The sequence below is a fragment of the Acomys russatus genome, chromosome 28, assembly GCF_903995435.1.
Source record: "Acomys russatus chromosome 28, mAcoRus1.1, whole genome shotgun sequence".
NCBI classification, from domain to species: Eukaryota; Metazoa; Chordata; class Mammalia; order Rodentia; family Muridae; genus Acomys; species Acomys russatus.
The window spans coordinates 37,271,038-37,290,586 of record NC_067164.1 but is presented as its reverse complement, the minus strand read 5'-3'; the positions used below and the strand labels follow the sequence as shown (position 1 = coordinate 37,290,586).

The following is a 19,549-nucleotide window of genomic DNA, read 5'->3' as shown; positions in this document are numbered from 1 at the left end:
TAACTCAGGAAGCTTGAAAATGAATTCTGAATATCTTTATCATGCAGAAATTATTAATGTTTGAAGAGACAAAATATGTATCCTGATTTAGCTATTATGTAGTATATTCTAGTATCAAGACATTTTGTAATAGTTCAAGAATAGGCATGTTTTTTATGTTTCAATGCATGTTTTAAAAATTAATATGTAATAAAATAACTTTTAAAAGAAAATTACGTTCTCCATGAAAGAGAATAATAATCATTTGATTTCATAAAAAAACCACCAAACATACTCATTTTATGTCCTTTAAATTTTTATTAAACTTATTTTCATGTAATATGTTTTTATTTGTTTACTTGTTGTTTTCAACACACCCCCACCAGTTTTCCCTCCCTCGGCTCTCCGCAGTACCCTGCACCCTGCACCTCCCCCCAGGATGTGAGAGCAATCATCTGACTGAGACAAGTGTCTCCCATTGATCGCCAGCTGATGAGGCTGATCTGGGTGTCCCTCCCCTCCTCTCCTCGCCATTAGTCCTCCCTGAAGCCTCTGAGTCAAAGAGGACATCCTTCCCCGGACAGAGGAGGAACCAGTCTCCACCGAAGGTATAAAAGTAGATGTGCTCCCTGCTAGGAACAAACAAGCTCTCAAAAATACTCCTATTTTTAGAGGTATCAAATTAACAACAATAAATTTTATGTTTTTTCAAAAAAAAAACCATTTGACATTAATACAAATAAATTGAAAATGGTTATTCTATTTTTTTAATGGTGTTTTGAGACAAGACCTCTCTATATAGCCCTGGCTGTCCTGATGCTGGCCCCAAACGCAGAGAGACACTTTATCTCTGCCTCCTGAGTGCTGAAATTAAAGGCATGGCCACCCAGTCCAACTATTCTGAGACATCTTTTAATTGCAGTCTGCCAGTACATATACTGAATCACACAAACTGTTGATAATACAAACAAGCATATGCCCAGGAAGAAGCAAAATAGTACAAATAAAATGAATAAATGAATGCTGAAAACCTAGGAAAATATCTTAAAGGAAATATGCAAAAGTACAAACAATGTTGTTGTTTTAATATGTAGTCACTTACACGTGGTTAAAGACACAAAGTGTCTGCCACAGCTCATCCAAAAGGAGAAATGGGGGAGAAAGAAGCGTGGATAAGGCTCATGGAACTGTCTCCCCACCCCAGTGTGCTCCAGGAATTTCCCATCCACTTGTGTTAAGTCTCACACCTCTTAAACTACAGGTCACTACCAGAATGAACTGTCAATCCTGAAGGAGGAAGCTTTCAAGCTCTCATTTCTTTTAGTATGAATAGTGCCTGGGTTTTCAAGTATCTTGAAAGTATGACTTTACTCAAATACACTTTTAAAAAAGAGTTCAAATTTATCTAAGTCGTTATTTATAACAGAAAATGGAGGAGATAAATGATTTCTGTAAGCAAAGATGAAATTAGCAAAGCATTTGAAATCAGTGATGAATGTATTGTGTCCATTTTATTGTAAATGTTTTCTGCACTTTACATTATCTGCTGCTATAAATGAAAATTGAGTTCAAAGTATTATCTGTTTACATGCATCTTTTGTGTCATTTTATTGGTTTTAAAATGTGTATTTAAAGTAACAATATGATGTTTTATATACATAAGGAAATGGGTACAATAGTAAAGCAATTTAGCATGCCTATAACCTCAAAAACTTCCCTTTTTCTACCTAGTAAAATCATCCAGTGTCTCATAAATATTTCAGCATAAATTACAATAATATTAACAATATAAACCAGGCATTGTGGTACACCCCTGTAGCCCTAGCACTCTCAGAAGACTGAAGTAGAAAAATCAGGAGTTTGAGGTCACCCCAGACGACACAGTAAGTACCCAGTTTCAAAGTTCTGAATAAAATCTTTTTTTAATTGATATTATTATCTACAGTCTTTGGGGATGTTAGGACAGAACATTCATTCATTTTTCCTGAAACCTTACTATTTCCCTTCATTTTATGGAAATTTTTCCTTTTATTGAAAATGGATTTTTTTTCTCATATACTATATCCTGGTTTTAGTTACCTCTCCTTCTGCTCCTCCCAGTTGCTTCTCCCCCCTCCAGAGCCTTTTAAGTCAATCATTAGAAAAGAACACGCTTCTAAGATATAACAACCAAACATGACAAAATAAAGCATAATAAGACAATCAAAAACTCATCATATTGAAGTTTGACAAGGCAACCCAAAAGGAGGAAAAGAGTCCCAAGAGCAGGCACAGAAACCAGAGACCCACTCATTCCCACTCTGGAAACTTTAATCCCAGCACTAAGGAGACAGAGGCAAATGGATCCCTGTGAGTTCGAGGCCAGCCTGGTCTACAAAGCAAGTCCAGGACAGCCAAGGCTACACAGAGAAACCCTGTCTTTAAAAAAAAAATACTAAGCTAAAAGCTATAACATATATGCAGAGGATCTGGTACAGACCCATGTTGGCCCTGTGTTTGCTTCTTCAGCCTCTGTGAATTCATGTGAGCTTTTCTCAGTTGATTTAGAGGACTTTGTTTCTCTCTCTCTCTCTCTCTCTCTCTCTCTCTCTCTCTCTCTCTCTCTGCACAATTTTTTGGCTATGGGTCTCTACGTTTGTTCCCATCTGCTGCAGGAGGAAGCTTCTCTGATGACGGCTGAATAGGGTGCTGATCTATGACCATAGCAGAATATTATTAGAGATAATTTTATCACCATTTTTCTCTTTTTTAAGACCAGTAGAACCAACATTTTATCACAGATCTCTGGGATACCTAGTCTTGGTTCTTGGTCACCCAAGCAGTGTCAGGTATGGGTCCCACCGTGTGGAATGGGTCCTAAGCCAAATCAGACATTGGGTGCTTTCACACACAACTTTTGTGCTACCGTTGCTCCAGCATTTCTTCCAGGCAGGACAGACTGTAGGTCAAAGGTTTGGTGCTGGATTGGTGTTTGGGTTTCTCTTTTAGTAGCCTACAGAGTACCTACTTGCACTAAAGAAACTAGAACAGAGAGGTAAAGGCTCCATGTAGGCACCAGCTCAAATTCTCCATGTTTAATGATGCTGAGCTCTGTATCACTCCCCCCCACTTACACTGTCAGTTTGCAGAGAACAACCCATTGTCTTAGAATAGCCTGGATTGTTTGGGAACTTCCATGGGACCCCCTTGGCCAACAACGCAATTGAATGTAAGCCAGTCTCAGTACTACTGGAAGCTTCATTTGGTAACAAGAGATGGCCAGTTGAGACTCAATATCCCTCATTATTAGCGAAGCTCATTAGGATCACCTTCATATATTTTAGTAAGTTTCCACTGCACCAGGTTTCCATATAGTTCATCAAATGCCCCTGAATCCCAGGTGTCTCTCCCTCTACCTTATCATCCCTCCCCCTTGCTACCTGATTCTCCCATTCCCATCCCCATCCACCCCCATACCACCCACAAAATCTATTCTGTTTCCTTCTCCCAGAGAGATTCATTTGCCTCCGCCCCCACCCCAGACCCTTTCTGTATATCTAACCTCTCTGGGTCTATGGAATATAGCTTGGTTATCTTTGACTTAACAGATAGCATCCACATATAAATAAATACATACCGTATTTATCTTCTGTGTCTGTGTTGCCTGATTCAGGATGATTTTTTTTCTAGTTCCATCCAATAGTCTGCAAATTTCATAATGTCATTTTTAAACACTCCATTGTATACTCCATTGTATAAATGTATGTTTCCTTTACCCTTTCTTCTATTGGGGAACATCTGGGTTATTACCAGTTTCTGTCTATTATGAATAGGGCAATGCACATAGTTAAGCAAGTACACTTGTGGTAGGATGGAGCATCCTTTGGGTATATGCCCAATGGTGGTATAGCTGGATTTTGGTGTAGATCAATTCCCAGCTTCCTTAGGAACCACCATATTGATTTCCATAGTGGAAACCAATCCACAAGTTTGCACTCCCACCAGCCATGATATAGTGGTGCACATCTGTAATTCCAGAGCTCAGAAAGTTAACACAGGAAGATCAACGGTTCAGCGTTATCTTCTCAGTTGAAGGACAGACAGAGACACATGCAACCCTGTCTCAAAAAATAAGCAGTCATCAGTACAAAATTAAGTGACAAGCTAATGAAAAGGTGGTGACTAAGTAGATTTTTCCATTTCCTGGATATTATGGATAAGGCAGCAACTAGCAAGGATGAGCTGGTGTATCTATCATAGAATGCATTAGGAGAACATATCCTGAAGAGCGGTATAGCTAGATCACACAGTAGATTTATTTCCGGCTTTTGATGAACATCCATGCTGATTTCCATAACGACAGCACCAGCGTGCGTTCCTATCAATGTTGAATAAGTATTCGATTTTCACTACATTCATGGCAGAAAATTATGAAGTAATCCAGTCCCAGTAAGATGAACTATATGGCTTCTCTCATTTGTTAGCCTTCAGTCTTCAGATACACATGCTCCATTTGGAATGCCCTGGAGGTCAGGAAATTAGTAAGGATGAGATCAAGAGAGAGGAGACATAACAAAGTTGTAAAAAGAGTTAGAGGGGGCATAATGGTACAGGAAGAGCTTAACAGAGAAGAGGAGATAAGGAGAGGGTCGATGAGGGATACAGGGAAACAGGGAAGGATAACTAACACTAGAGTCATTCAGAAAAAGCCATATGGAAACCTACTACTGTAGAAGCTTTGAAAAACATATATGCACACATATAAAAAGATTTTATGTGCAATTACCCCACAATGGAGCAAAAATGTCCCTGCTAGACACCACAGGATAACAAATAAAATACCCATTGCCAAGAATTCGTTACCCCTTTGGGGGTTGTTAGCAAGTGAGACCCCATAGATCCCCAAACATTACATGCTATTTGCCCATGTTCTTGGTTACCCTCAAAAAATATGATTGTAAGACCCTAATGCTGAAGACACTACACATTTGAGTTATAACAGAGAAATCAAGATGGTATACATCTGGAAGCTCCATCTCGACTAGGTAGATTTCATAGTGCTGAAAGGATGCACTCAACTAGAGGAGAAATGGGACCACCAAGCTTGCCAAGCTATGAGCTCAACAAGCTCCAACGATGACCTCCCTGTCAATACATGCCCACTGGTACAATAGTGGCACAAATGTCAAGGTAGGAACCAACCATTTTCCAAATGGATTTAAGGTCTGCAAGTCAAGCATATATACCTGTTATCAAGACAAGAATCTGTGGGTAGGCAGGTCACAGGCCAAATAGGTCAATCTAATACTATACTAAATTGTTTTGTTGTTGTTGTTGTTGTTGTAACTCTATCATTACTTGTTCTTTGTTCAGTGGTGGGTAAATACATAAAAACATATTTGTTAATAAACTATAAAGTCCATTGTAAAGCTTTACAGCTTCACAATGGCTGCCCTAACTGTATGGATGTTCGTTGAGATGTATATGCTTTAGATCTGGTTAATTTTGATGTGTGACTTTCTTATTTGAAAGTTATTCTAAATGAAGTTTTAACAAATAAGTAAAAGAACATAGTGTTATACTGATTCCTAATGACTTGCTATGCCCATAGATTCGTACATCAGTAAATCCTCATTGAAAATGGTTGGAAATTAACACAGAGGCCAACAAATCAAAGTGTAATCAAAGTGTACATGAGAAAAGGCTATGAAATGCTTAGCCCCAAGCAAGATATCTGTACCCTACCCCATTTTCCCAGGCTCAGGGAACATTTTGGAAGTAGGAATGGGAAGATTATATGATCCTTAGATGGTAAATAACTACAAGGAAATGGTGTTTCCTGGATTCATTGTGACAGGTTTATACATGAATTTGAAGTAGTTGATACACCGTGTACAAGACTTATGCAGGTTTAGGTAGATAAAGTTCCAATGTGGAAAGTTAGTTTCCTTTAAATGTTAAGCTCTTAGGGGGGTTACCACTCTCCAGTGAAGGTCATGCATCCAAGAGTATATGGGCAGTCTAAATTGTGCTTGATAAGTTTCAAAAAAAGTTGAGTGGTTATGGAAGGGGAAGAAGTAGTGAGTGTAATTGAAATACACAGTACAAAACTTTCAAAGAACTAATAAAAATGAGAAAAACTAAGAGCTATTTAAAATATGAATGTATGATAAACAGTACATAACATGCAATATAATACATCTTTATGGTCAGTGTTTTTATAGTAGTTTATGTAATTAAGTGAAGAAAGCAAGTTATAACTGTAAATAATAGAAGTAATATTTCTACGTTTTAAATACTCAAACTCTCATTTACTTCCATTAAAAGAAAACTTGCTTGAAGTTTTCCAATGTTTTTGTTTTAGTTTTAATGCCTGAGAAAAATAGTAGTTGCCATAGCCTTATAGACTTTTCACCTTTCGATCATGGTAAGGAGAAAAATACAAAAGATGCCAGTCATTTCTTGACCATCTGAATTTTTTCCCTTATGTCTTGACCTGTACATGTTGCTATGGCTGCAATTTTGTGTCTCTAAAGGCACTGCCCCCACTGCAGCATCTTTCAGGATTTGTGCCCAAGTTCATTATAGGGACTCATTAGTGATGTCTGAACATAGGTCACTGAGGACTCAGATATTCATTTATTTAGTTTCAGGTTTAGGAAATAAATCAAATGGAAATTGTAACAGGAAGGGGAAAAAAACATCTATCCAAAGAAATCACCATGTCAATGCTTCGAAAAAAACCAAAGACAACATTTGCAGTTGTGTATTATTTTTAACAAAAACAATATATATAATATGTGCCTAGGATAAAAGGGAACCAAGTCCTGATGAGAAAATCCATCCAGCGTTTTGGAGATGAAAAGTTTGGAGGGTGTGTAGGGTCAGGCCTTCCCAGAGCATGAGGGAATTGGTACACTAAAACTAGAAAGTTCCATGTGGACGTTGCTGGTAGGTTATTTGTATCAAAAGAAACTTCTGGACTCTTGTTAAAGAATCAGCTGAACCTACTGTTAACTCTAAGAACAGTAAGTACAGTGGCTACTTTATTCATCTTTATATTTGACTGTGGCTTTTCTGATAGGCATACTAGACCTGACATACTGTAGTTATTTATATAAATTGTTACATAAAGATGCACAGATAGTTCTGGCTTGTGCTTTAAAGGTGCTATTTTTATCTAAGTTTAAATAAAATGTGAATTTATAGGTAGCCAATTGCTGTGATTTCACAACCTCACTCTTCTGTTTAAATGGAAAAGATGTATTATTAAAAATTATCCAATATGATAGTTTATCCTGTTGTGGACAACATTGTCTCTCTGAATTATTTTTAGAAAAAAAAAATGTCTTTGGAAGATGCAATGGTTTTCTAAAGCTTTGCCTCTTAAAAGCTAGAATTTAATGAAGTAAATGAAGGTTATTTTGAAGCCAGGGCTATCGCACAGCTGCTCAGGAATAAGCAAGTTACCGCAAGCTAACTCCAGGTGTGGACACTCAGAAGACATGGGCTGACAAAAGGGAAGAGCTGAAAGCGTGCTCACCATTGATTAAAATCATTCCGTCCCTATAGTTCCTGGGGATGTCATGGGTCTGGAAAGGCCATTGTGGCGCTCTTTCCCATTGATGGTGACAGCATACTTGCCATATAATTAAGGGAGAATATAGCCCTCACTCTTGAGGCAGTGACTATGTTATTAAAGGCAAAAGGACAATTGCTCACATACCCTGTAGTTTTATTAGGCAAATGGAAAAAATTGCATTCTTTTCATCTTCAAACATTGGAGATTGTCATTCAAAATCCAAAATACATTTCATTCAATGTCCTAATGAAACAAAGTATCACCTGAGAAAAACAATAAAACAACTATTACTTTAAACCAAAATTTAAGGAAGTCCTTAACTCTCATTTTTTTTATATTATTAAAAATATCCATTGAAGAAACATGAATGGAAAATACTGAAGAAAATGGCAGTGAAAGACGTAATTGGAAACTGAAAGGCTGACTATTCATGGTATAATTTTACGAATGAAACTCTCATAGACCAGAACTTATATCAAAGAAAACTGCCAAAAGCCTTGAAGAGACAAAAAAAAAAACCAGACGTGGTGCTACACACCATTAATCCCAGGACTTGGGAGACAAAAGCAGGCAGGGCTCTGTGAGTTCAAGAAAAGGTATGTTTAGCATATTGTACTATGGTGACTTGAGTGCTAATATGTGACGCATGCCACACTGTAAGGTCAAGGAAAGTAACTTAAAGTTCATAGACAGTATTCTGGTACACAGAGGTTCTAAATAAATGTAGCTTTTCTTACTGAAGATACATTTGTAAGAATCGTGAAACTATAAAACAGACTTTGGAGATTATTTTAGCAGTCTTAAAAATAAAAAGATGCATAATAGCATATAGGAAATTATTTTAAAGTTTAAACATATGTTCATGTCCTTTTTAATTATAGGTGAAACTTTGAAATCATAAAAGTTTACAAAAGCTAACTTTTGACACAAATGTATCATGGTAAATTAAACGGACTTAAGTGTATTTACAGAGATGCAGAAATATTCGTTATATATTATCATGTAAATAACATGTGAAATTATATATTAAGATATATGGATTCCTGCCTTCTGTCTTGATTATATCACTAACAAATGTCTCAAGGCAGATAAATTTTCCCAGTAGTACAGTTAGAACGACAGCTAACACAAGGAGAAGACACGCTACTTGGCATGTTTGAGCAGCAAGTGAATTAGTAATCACTTTATTCACTAGTAACTCTTGTTTCAAATGCAAAAAGAAAGTCGAATGTAGAAACATACAAAGTTTTTAATGTCACTGTCAATGACAAGAACTGAGTTAATGGCTCAGCGAGTAAAACACTTGCCATGAAAGCGGAAGACCTGTGTCCAGGTCCCCAGCAACTACATAAAAAGCTGGGTTCTGTGGTACAGGCCTGTAATCCTTAGGAAGACCAGCTAGTTTTGCCAAATCAGCAAGCCCAGGTTCAGTGAAAGACCTTGTCTCAGAAAATTAGATGGATATCAATAGAGGAGGAAACTTGGTGTGGACCTCTGGACTCCAAATGCATGTGCGTACACATGCATGAACACCTCAAAGACACACACATGTACACACGCCTACACCATACACACACCAAAAGAATGCAATGCCTCTTTCAGGGTTTAAGCCAATGGTGTGGGTATGTATGCACTGCTAAAGTGTTTCTTACGCATTGATCACCAATCTAGAACTGTGTAGGCTTGAGTTGTTCTCTGGGTAAAGAAAATAGAGCAATCCATGATTTCAAGAATCTTACTTTCTCAGAGAAAGTGTCAAAGTAGAATAATCTGACACAGGAACACAAATGAGCAATGCAGACAATAGAGCTTTAGGCAGATTTTTAAAAGTGACATTCAAATTAAACATGAAAAGTAAGTAGTTTTCAGAGTCTGTACATAGAAAGCGTGTGTAGTACTTGATAGTTGTGATAAGTTGTTAAGATATTTTCCACACTCAACACACTGAAAGAATAAAGGGCATGTGTTTTCTTTTCTCAGCTTGGATAGCGTGTTTACATAGTCAATTGTGTATCCCAGTAAACGGTGAGTATGAATGGCACACTAACAGAGAAATATAAAAGTAATTTAGAGATGCTATAAAGCAATGCAGACTTAAAACAGAAAACATGCTTCACAAATGCATGTTTAATCATCGTGGCAAAACATAAAGTACAAGCTAAGGCTAAAGCAACAGACCTGTTCATGGGATCCAGAGGAGTTGTCACATGCTTACATTTTATTGAGGACCAAATCTTCTAGGAAAAGTATGATTGCATTTGAACGGGCACCTTTAAAATACAAAAGAAATCTTAGACATATGAAGACAATGATTTTATTGAATCGGGACACATTATGACTCAAATCTAAAACCACAGGAAAATCTAATTAGGTATAAATTACAAATATAAAAATGGAGAATATGAATATCATAACATTGAAGTTTATCTGTAAATGTATCACAAACTGTTAAGCCAATCAACTAAAGTAAATTATTGAGTAGCTAAGCTCATAAGAATGCCAACAGAAGCAGCTACCACTTGCAGAAGAAACTACTACACAAGACTAAGCTTATTATATCATCAGTGTTTACTGCTATCTGGCTTTGCTACTTTTCAAGGAGGACATCTATAAATTTTTCATGAAGACTGAACAATTCAGTAGTCAGTGATGAAAAACAGCACTATAACCACCTTCATTCTGTTGGGGCTAACAGATGACCCTCAACTTCAGACTCCAATTTTCCTGTTTCTGTTTTTTGCCTACGTGTTGAGTGTAACTGGGAATCTGACTATCATATCCCTCACTCTACTGGACTCCCACCTTAAGACGCCCATGTACTTTTTTCTGCAAAATTTCTCCATATTAGAAATTTCATTTACCTCTGCTTGTATTCCAAGATATTTGTACAACATAGCAACAGGAGACAGGTCAATTACTTATGATATTTGTGTCGTCCAAGTGTTTTTCACTGATGTTTTTGGAGTGACTGAGTTTTTTCTTCTTGCCATTATGTCCTACGATCGCTATGTGGCCATCTGCAAACCCCTGCACTATGGAGCCATCATGAGCAGCAGGGTGTGCCAGAAGCTGGTTCTCTGCTGCTGGCTGGCTGGCTTGTTCGTCATACTCCCTCCACTCACCCTGTTCCTAAACTTAAAATTCTGCGAGTCAAATGTCATTGATTATTTCTTCTGTGATGCGTCTCCCATCTTGAAGATTTCATGCTCAGACACTTGGCTGATAGAGCAGCTGGTGATTGTCTGTGCAGTGCTGACCTTCATTCTGACCCTGGTGTGTGTCCTTACGTCCTACGTGCGCATAATCAGGACCATTCTAAGGTTCCCCTCCGCCCAGCAACGGAAAAAGGCCTTTTCCACTTGCTCTTCTCACATGATTGTAGTGTCAATCACTTACGGAAGCTGTATTTTCATTTACATCAACCCTTCTGCAAAGGAATCTGTGGCTATCAATAAAGGTGTAACAGTGTTGATGACGTCAGTTGCTCCCATGTTGAACCCATTCATTTATACTCTGAGAAATAAGCAAGTTAGACAAGCTTTCAGTGATTCCTTCAAAAAAATTGTCATGATCTCAATGAAGAGCGAGAATGATAAAATATAGAAATAAAATATGAATTAAGCATAGACCATTAAAGTCCATGTATGTTTGTCTCTTCTTTTTTTTTTTTATTAATTTATTCTTGTTACATCTCAATGTTTATCCCATCCCTTGTATCCTCCCATTCCTCCCTCCCCCCATTTTCCCATTATTCCCCTCCCCTATGACTGTTCCTGAGGGGATTACCTCCCCCTGTATATGCTCATAGGATATCAAGTCTCTTCTTGGTAGCCTGCTGTCCTTCCTCTGAGTGCCACCAGGTCTCCCCCTCCAGGGGACATGGTCAAATGTGAGGCACCAGAGTATGTGAGAAAGTCATATCCCACTCTCCACTCAACTGTGGAGAATATTCTGCCCATTGGCTAGATCTGGGAAGGGGTTTAAAGTTTACCTCCTGTATTGTCCTTGGCTGGTGTCTTAGTTTGAGCGGGACCCCTGGGCCCAAATCTGCCTATCATATTGTTCTACTTGTAGGTTTCTAGGACCCTCTGTATCCTTTTATTTTGCTATTCTCCCATGCGTCTCTCATTTAGAGTCCCAATAGGATGCCCTCCCCTCTGTCCCAGTTTCCTGGTAAGTGAAGGCTTTCGTGGGACATGCCCCTTGGGCTAGTATGCAGATATAAGTGAGTATATACCATTTGAGTCTTTCTGCTTCTGGGTTAACTCACTCATTATGATCATTTCTAGCTCAATCCATTTATCCACAAATTTTGGGAATTCCTTGTTTTTAATAGCTGAGTAGTATTCCATAGTGTATATGTACCACAGTTTCTTTATCCACTCTTCTACTGAGGGACACTTAGGCTGTTTCCCTGTTCTGGCTATTATGAATAAGGCTGCTATGAACATGGTTGAGCAAATTTTCTTGTTGTGTGCTGGAGCATCTTCTGGGTATATTCCAAGGAGTGGAATAGCTGGGTCTTGAGGAAGCCCTATTTCCATTTTTCTGAGATAGCACCAGATAGATTTCTACACAATTTTTTAAAGACATTGAAAGTTCAATTCTGAACTTCATATGGAAAAACAAAAAACCCAGAATAGCTAAAACAATCTTGTACAATAAAAGGTGCTCTGGAGGAATCTCCATACCTGATCTCAAACTGTACTATAAAGCAATAGTAATTAAAACAGCATGGTACTGGCACAGCAACAGGATGGTTGATCAGTGGAATTGAATCGAAGACCCAGATATGAATTCACACACATATGGTCACTTGATTTTTGACAAAGAAGCCAAATCCATTCAATGGAAAAAGGATAGCATCTTCAACAAATGGTGCTGGTCTAACTGGAGGTCTATGTGTAAAAAAACGCAACTGGACCCATATTTGTCACCTTGCACAAAACTCAAATCCAAGTGGATTAAAGACCTCAACATAAAACCAGAGACACTAAGTCACTTAGAGGAAAAAGTGGGGAAGAGCCTGGAACATATTGGCACAGGAGACAACTTCCTGAACAGAGCACCAACGGCCCAGGCCTTAATGTCAACCATTAATAAATGGGACCTCATGAGGCTGAGAAGCTTCTGTAAGGCAGGAGACACTGTCAAGAGAACAAAGCGACAGCCTACAGACTGGGAAAAAATCTTCACCAACCCTACATCTGACAAAGGTCTAATATCCAAAATATATAAAGAACTCAAGAAATTAAACACCACCAAACCGAATAACCCAATTAAGAAATGGGGCTTGGAACTAAACAGAGAATTCTCAACAGAGGAATATCAAATGGCTGAGAAACACTTAAAGAAATGCTCAACCTCCTTAGTCATCAGGGAAATGCAAATCAAAACAACTCTGAGATTCCATCTTACACCCATCAGAATGGCTAAGATCAAAAATTCAAGTGACACCACATGCTGGCGAGGATGTGGGGAGAGAGGAACACTCCTTCATTGCTGGTGGGAATGCAAACTAGTACAGCCACTTTGGAAATCTATTTGTTTGTCTCTTCTTAATTGATTCTGTTTTGCTTTTTTTGTTTTGTTTTTGCTTTAGATGACATTTCTCAAGAATTTTTTGAGAAAGGAACAGAAGAGCAAACACATGTGATAAGAAAACAGAGGTGATTAATACTGAGAGACTTAAGTAAGAATAGGACTAGGGTTAAGGGAGAGGAGCTCATAGGAGGTTAACTACAAGTAATGATGTGTGGAAAGCATTATTTTTTAAAAACATTATTTTATAAGCTAATTTAAAGATACTTTAAAGGAGTTTGAACAGTGATACTCTGATTGGGCAGATTATGTTGTTCCCAGAAGCAACAAGTTATAAAATGAAAATTTCAGTGCATGGTATGGGCACCTCTCTATGTCTATTTCAAAGACCTTGGGAACGGTACAGGCTACTGCCCTTGGGAATGGTACAGGCTACTGCCCTTGAGAATGATACAGGCTACTGTTCTTGGGAATGGTACAGGCTACTGCCTTTGGGAACGGTACAGGCTACTGCCCTTGGCAACGGTACAGGCTACAGCCCTTGGCTATGCTCCTGTTCTTGGCTACCCACCACAACTACATGACATAACCTTGCTGTGAAGACATCACACATTTTGGTTACAAGACATAGGATAAGTCAACCTGGAACTGAACTAGAAGCTCCCTCCCTTATGGCTAGCTTCCACTATACCATGAGATGTCATGCAGGGCACTGGGGGAACCACTACAAATTTCTTACCCAAAAGTGGGCCTTTTGTTCTACTATCTTCTTTTGAAAGAGTCAAAGACTCATAATTGGTTTTTCTTTTTTTTAAAGTACTGAGAATGTCTGTTGGGTGATCAGCCCTAAAGAAGGCATTTATCACCACCACCTGATGCTCAAGAAAACACCAAAGAAACGGGAATAGAAAAAATAAGGCTAATGTGACAGCAGCCTGAGCTTCCCCTGCCTCTTCCCTTTTTCCTTCGCTGCAGAGCAGTAAGCAAAGGGGTCGGCTGTGCGGTGGTACGTGGAGAAAGAACTGCAGCTTCCGTGCCTTGAACCTGTCTCCTACACTCCCAGGTTGGAGCCCAGCGCATGCTGTTAAATTCTTCTGTCCTTAAGACTCCTTCCCTGTCAGGACTGTCTGCCAAGCTGGACATGGTGCAGTGCAGACTGGAGTGTATACTCTGGAGCATCGTGTCAAGCTGCTCTGACTGAGTATCCCATGAAGAAGTAGTTGGGGCCTTATTGAGCAGACCCTGGCCTCCTGTCATGAGGAGAGAGAAACGACAGAAGTGCTGCTGGCCAAATACCAAAGATAGGCTGGAAGGGAAAGGTCCTCGTGAATGACCCATAACTTTAATTTATTCAGCTTCGTCAATTATTTTATTATTTTTAAATTCCTCAAAACGTTACTGCTTCATTAAGTCAAAATACTGCCATTCTAGGTAGTTTTATCATCCTAGAAACTACCTCTACTTTTAATTTAAAAAAAAATGGGGCAGGAATAAAGAAAAGGCAAACCTGTTAAGTTGTGGACAGCGCTAGGAGCTCGGTCACCCCTAGGAGGCTCTGTGGACTGGGATTGCTGCTACTCAAAGTCAAGGACTGAGATGCTGGTAAGAACCTGCACCAGATCCAGGCTTGGCTATAGGACATAAGCTAACCATTCCTGACCTACCTCTATCCTTTGTGATGTCCTTGGGGAAAAGTCTTACCTCTACTCCTCACCTTGTGTCCCCATGATCGTGGTTGGTGTAGGAGTCACAGGAAAGCACTTGAGACAGCTTCCATCAGGCCCCCCTGGCCAGTACTGGAATGCTGTAGTGTAGGTGCCTCAAGGTGTGAGTGGGGAGGCATGAATGAGTGGAATCCACAGGGTGAGGGGGGAGCATGCTCACTGAATGTTCTTTTAAAAAAAAGTCATTTTATGAGTCTAGGAATGTCAAATCAGTGTTGGGTGGGCACCCAAGGGTTAGGAGGGGGCCGGAAGCCCAGGCCGTTAGGTGGAAGGAATGGGTCCTGGCCTGCAGATACTGTAGGAGTTCTCAAGAGGGAGTGGTCAATTTTGAAGTAAAATGTTGTGGGTTTATCATGTTGTAATTTGAGGGACAGGGAGTGATGAATCACACCAGTTACCCCCTTACCAAATCCCATGGAAGTGAGGCTCTCGGGACACCTCCCATCTGAGGAGCTGGGCTGTTTGCAGCCTGCTTGGGTGCCTGTCCATTAATATCGTCAGGCACCAACCTCCTTGCCATCTTTCCTCCATTGGGGTCTGGCCAAGTTTTTGTTAGGAAAACTCTCCCCTCTTACCTCTGCTTTCTATTCTGGGGGTGGGGAGGGAATCAGTGATATTGAAGATGGCTAGTTGCTTTGTTGTGGGTTTGGGTTGCATTTGGCTATAAACAAATCTTGTTGGAAAATACATGGAGAGCAAGGGAACAAGCAGCTTCTCCCCCAGTGTGTTGAAATATGTCCCAGTTGGTCTCTGGTTTGTAGAGATTCTGTTAGTTGAATGCCTTGAAAGAGACAGTTTTTGGGTTGTACCAGCTTAGCTAGCATTGTTAACCAACTGTTGCAGGCCCTGCAAATAAAAGTGATCTTGAACCCAAAAAAAAAAAGAAAAAAAGAAAAAAGAAGGCTAGAGGATGGAGAAGAATGCTGTGAAAGACTGTCTTCTGGACATGACATGGTGGTTGCACTCATGAACTCACAGCAGCTGTGGTCACCTGCACGGAACAGAGATCATCAGCATTTCAGCATGGATGAGGTGGGTGAAGGAAGAACACATGAGGACCACCACCTACTGAGGAGTCATTGACAGTTACTGGCTATTGAGGGGGTGGGAGTCACTTTTTTCTTCAGGGATAAAGTCACCAGTAAATTGCCCATCACCCAGGGGGAAAAGATTCCATATCCATATACATGTAAGCTACTTTAATTAAACTCAGTGAGTTATGAAGAATTAGAAGGAGGAGGAAAAGGAGAAGGGGGAAGGAAGAAAAGAAAGGCATGAAAGGAGGAAGGGAACACATTGGGAAGAAGGGTTCCAGAAGGAGTGAGGGGCATAAGAATAGAAAGGCTGCAAGGATTACTCACTAGCAAGGTGCTTCTGTGTGAGGTTGGGAATCAGAGTGCACACCCCAGAGCCCACATAAATGCAGGGGAAGACATGGTAGCCTACTCAGAAGGCAAAGACAGGATCCTGGTGCAAGCCTCTCTGGAAAGCCCAGCATATCATTGAGCTTCTGCCTCTGACTGAGAGACCCAGCCTCAGTGAATAAGGCAGAGGGGTGAACACACCAACATCTGGCCTAAGCATGCGCACACATGCACATGTACCCACACAGGTGTGCTCACACACATGTAAGCAAGCACAGGTGCATGTGCAGCACACACACACACACACACAGAGTCAAAATAACAAAATAAAAGAGACAAAATCAAAGTAAATATGACCAAAACTCACTACATTCATATATAACCCTGTCAGTAAATAAAAAGTTTATTTTTAAGAAAAAAAAAAATTGTGCCCAAACACATACCACAAAAATTTATTCTTTTAATCCTCCTGAAAACAAACATTTTTAGAATAAATACCCAGTCTAGTTATCACAAGCCTGGTTTTGCTTCAAATTTTAGCAATCAAAAGTTGAAAACAAAGTAAGAAAATAATGAAGCTAACCGACTTATGCTAAAGCCCTTGGACTTCTGAGAAAATGCGTCGGAGCTCTCCATATGACTTCAAGTTCATATGATGCTGAATAGTTTAATGGGTTAAGTTTAAAATGTTTTTGAGTGCCTAGATCATTACAGTCAGACAGACACAAAATTATAATATTCGTGATATCAACTCCTAGAATTATAATCACCCCAAACCCAGATGCGTAGATATCAGAAAAATACAATCAATAACAGCCAGAAAAATGTGTCCCCACTAGAGCCCAGCAACCCTACTACACTAGTTCTGAGAGTTGCAATATAGCCAAAGCACAAGAAAAGGACTTCAAAATAGCTATTACGGATATTATCCATTCATAAAATCTATGAAAACAAACAGTTTAGTAAAATTAAAAAAAAAACAGGTCAAGTCACAAAAGTGGAAATGGAATAACTAAAGAAAACCCAAACTGAGGTAAAAATGGAAATGAAAAGGTGGGACGTAAAACAGGAACTCAGGGGCAAGCCTCGCCATGGGACGTAAAACAGGAACTCAGGGGCAAGCATCGCCAACAGAACAGAAGTGACTGAAGAAATCTCAAGCAGTAAATATTAAGCATTCAAGATAGAAGAAATGAATGCCTCAGTTAGGAAAAATGTTAAATGTAAAATATAAATAAACAAATAAGCCCAAGCACAAAACATGCAGGAAATCTGGGATGTTGAAAAGATCAAATCTAAGAATAATAGGAGCAGAGAGAGGAATAGAAACCCAGGTCAAAGCACAGAAAATGTTTTCAACCAAATATCAGGACAATACTTCCTTAACCTAAAGAAACCGATGTCTATCAAAGTACAAGAAGCAAGGACACCAAATAGACTGGACCAGAAAACATACTATAATCAAAACACTAAAAATGCTGAACAAAGAAAGAATGTAAAAGGCTGCAAGAGAAAAACACCAAGTAACATATATGCAGACCTATTAGACTAACACCTGACTTCTCTCAGTGGTGACTCTAAAAGCCAGAGGGCCTGAATGAATATTCTTGAAACTTTGAGACCATAGTCAGTATCCCAAACTACTATGTCAAGCAAAACTTACGATCACAATATGTGGATAATGTCATCCCACACTAACACCAGGTTTAAGCAGTGTCTATCTACAAGTACAGCTTTACAGAAGGCACAAGAAGGACATTTGACCATCTAAAGAAGGCATTGGAAGGAAATTTTTCCAGTGGAGTCTCACTGAGGATACAAACCACTCCTAAAGGCAGGCCCCGCGCCCAGCAGCAGATGACCAACACAAAATGAACTCAGTGGTATTTTTGGAGGTTCTTTGTTTCATAATACTTTGTCAGGGCCATCTCATCCTGGAAGACAAAGACCATCCATTCCATCCCTAGGGCGTCTGAGATTAATCTGACAGTAAATGAGCTACTTTAACTTCTGGCCTTCCTGCTGAGAAAGAAAAGTATCCACTCTTATTTAATGTGCTGACAGAATATTTGTTCCATCCCAGCTATACATTGGTTTCCCCATATCCAGTTTCAACATCTATGATCTGTCTTGAAGCCTTAATTTCTAGTACTCATACATTTTTAGTTTTCTGAGAATCCCTGATTTAGAGATGGAACTACATTTGGGTAGCTAAACTAATAGAAAAAATGTGCCAAAAAATGTGCCTGGGGTCTATATTTCCCATATAGATGTATATGGTTCATATACATCCAGCCTATATGTTTCAGGGATGAATAGTTCCTTCTCTGAATCTTCGACTATTAAAAGAATGAGATTACACTGGAGGTCGCCGGAATTTCCTGGAACGTCTCTCTGTACTATTTGGATTTTTGCCAAGTTCTCTAAGGAATGTACAGCAGTGCTGGATTATGTCCCTGAGGTGAATATTCCCCCATGATACAGGTTCCCACTATATTTGTTGCTTTTCTATTGCTATGACAAAACACGATGGCCAAAAGCAGCTTATGGGAGAAAGAGTTTATTTGGGCTTATGATTCCAAATGCATAGTCCATAATGAATGCCAGAAGAAGACAACACAGCAAGACGTTGAAGGACAGAGAGATCACATCTTTGACCACAGCACAAAGCAAAGAAAGCAAACTGGAAGTGTAACAAGGCTGTAACCTTTCAATGCCTACCCCTGTGATGTACCACATCCAGCAAGACCACACTGTAAAAATCCAAGGCTTTTACATCATGGGGTCCAGGGTGGCTGAGGTGGGACAGGAGCATCGGCGTGAAAGAGGTCCAGAGGCTTTTACTCTAGGCCAATGGGGGCTAGGAGCTGGTTGCTTCTAGCATTTCTCTCTGTACTTTAACTCTTAAACTTCCAGCCTGGTAGCTTTGCTATTTTCTTGATCAATCCCACTTGCCTAAGTTGAATCAAGATCAGATAAACAAATTAAATAGTCCTATTTCCCCTACAGAAATAGAAGCAGTCATTGATAGTCTCCCAACCAAAAAAAGCCCAGGGCCTGATGGTTTCGGCGCAGAATTCTGTCAGACCTTCAAAGAAAAGCTAACTCTTCAGGATACTCCACAAAATGAAAATGGATGGAACATTCATTACCAAACTCCTTCTATGAGGCCACAGTCACCTTGATACATAAACCTCACAAAGACCCAACAAAGAAAGAGAATTTCAGACCAATTTCTCTTATGAACATTGATCCAAAAATAATCAATAAAATACTCACAAATCGAATCCAAGAGCACATCAAAGATCTCATTCACCATGACCAAGTAGGCTTCATTCCAGGCATGCAAGGATGATTCAATATACGGAAATCCCATCAGT

The 19,549-nt window shown here is 39.4% G+C and overlaps 1 protein-coding gene and 1 long non-coding RNA gene across 2 annotated transcripts in view; one reads left to right on the top strand and one right to left on the bottom strand.

Moving 5' to 3' along the window:
• Positions 1-19,549, bottom strand: part of LOC127210450 (uncharacterized) — a 138,069-nt gene that overhangs the window by 82,908 nt on the left and 35,612 nt on the right. The window lies entirely within an intron of this gene.
• On the top strand, positions 10,190-11,143 carry LOC127210428 (olfactory receptor 6C2-like). Its single transcript, XM_051170107.1, has one exon. It carries the CDS (start codon positions 10,190-10,192, stop codon positions 11,141-11,143), a length of 954 nt encoding a protein of 317 aa, XP_051026064.1.

What these genes read in the sequence shown, in the direction of transcription:
- LOC127210428 (XM_051170107.1), top strand. Translation starts at nt 10,190, where the DNA reads ATGAAAAACAGCACTATAACCACCTTCATTCTGTTGGGGCTAACAGAT.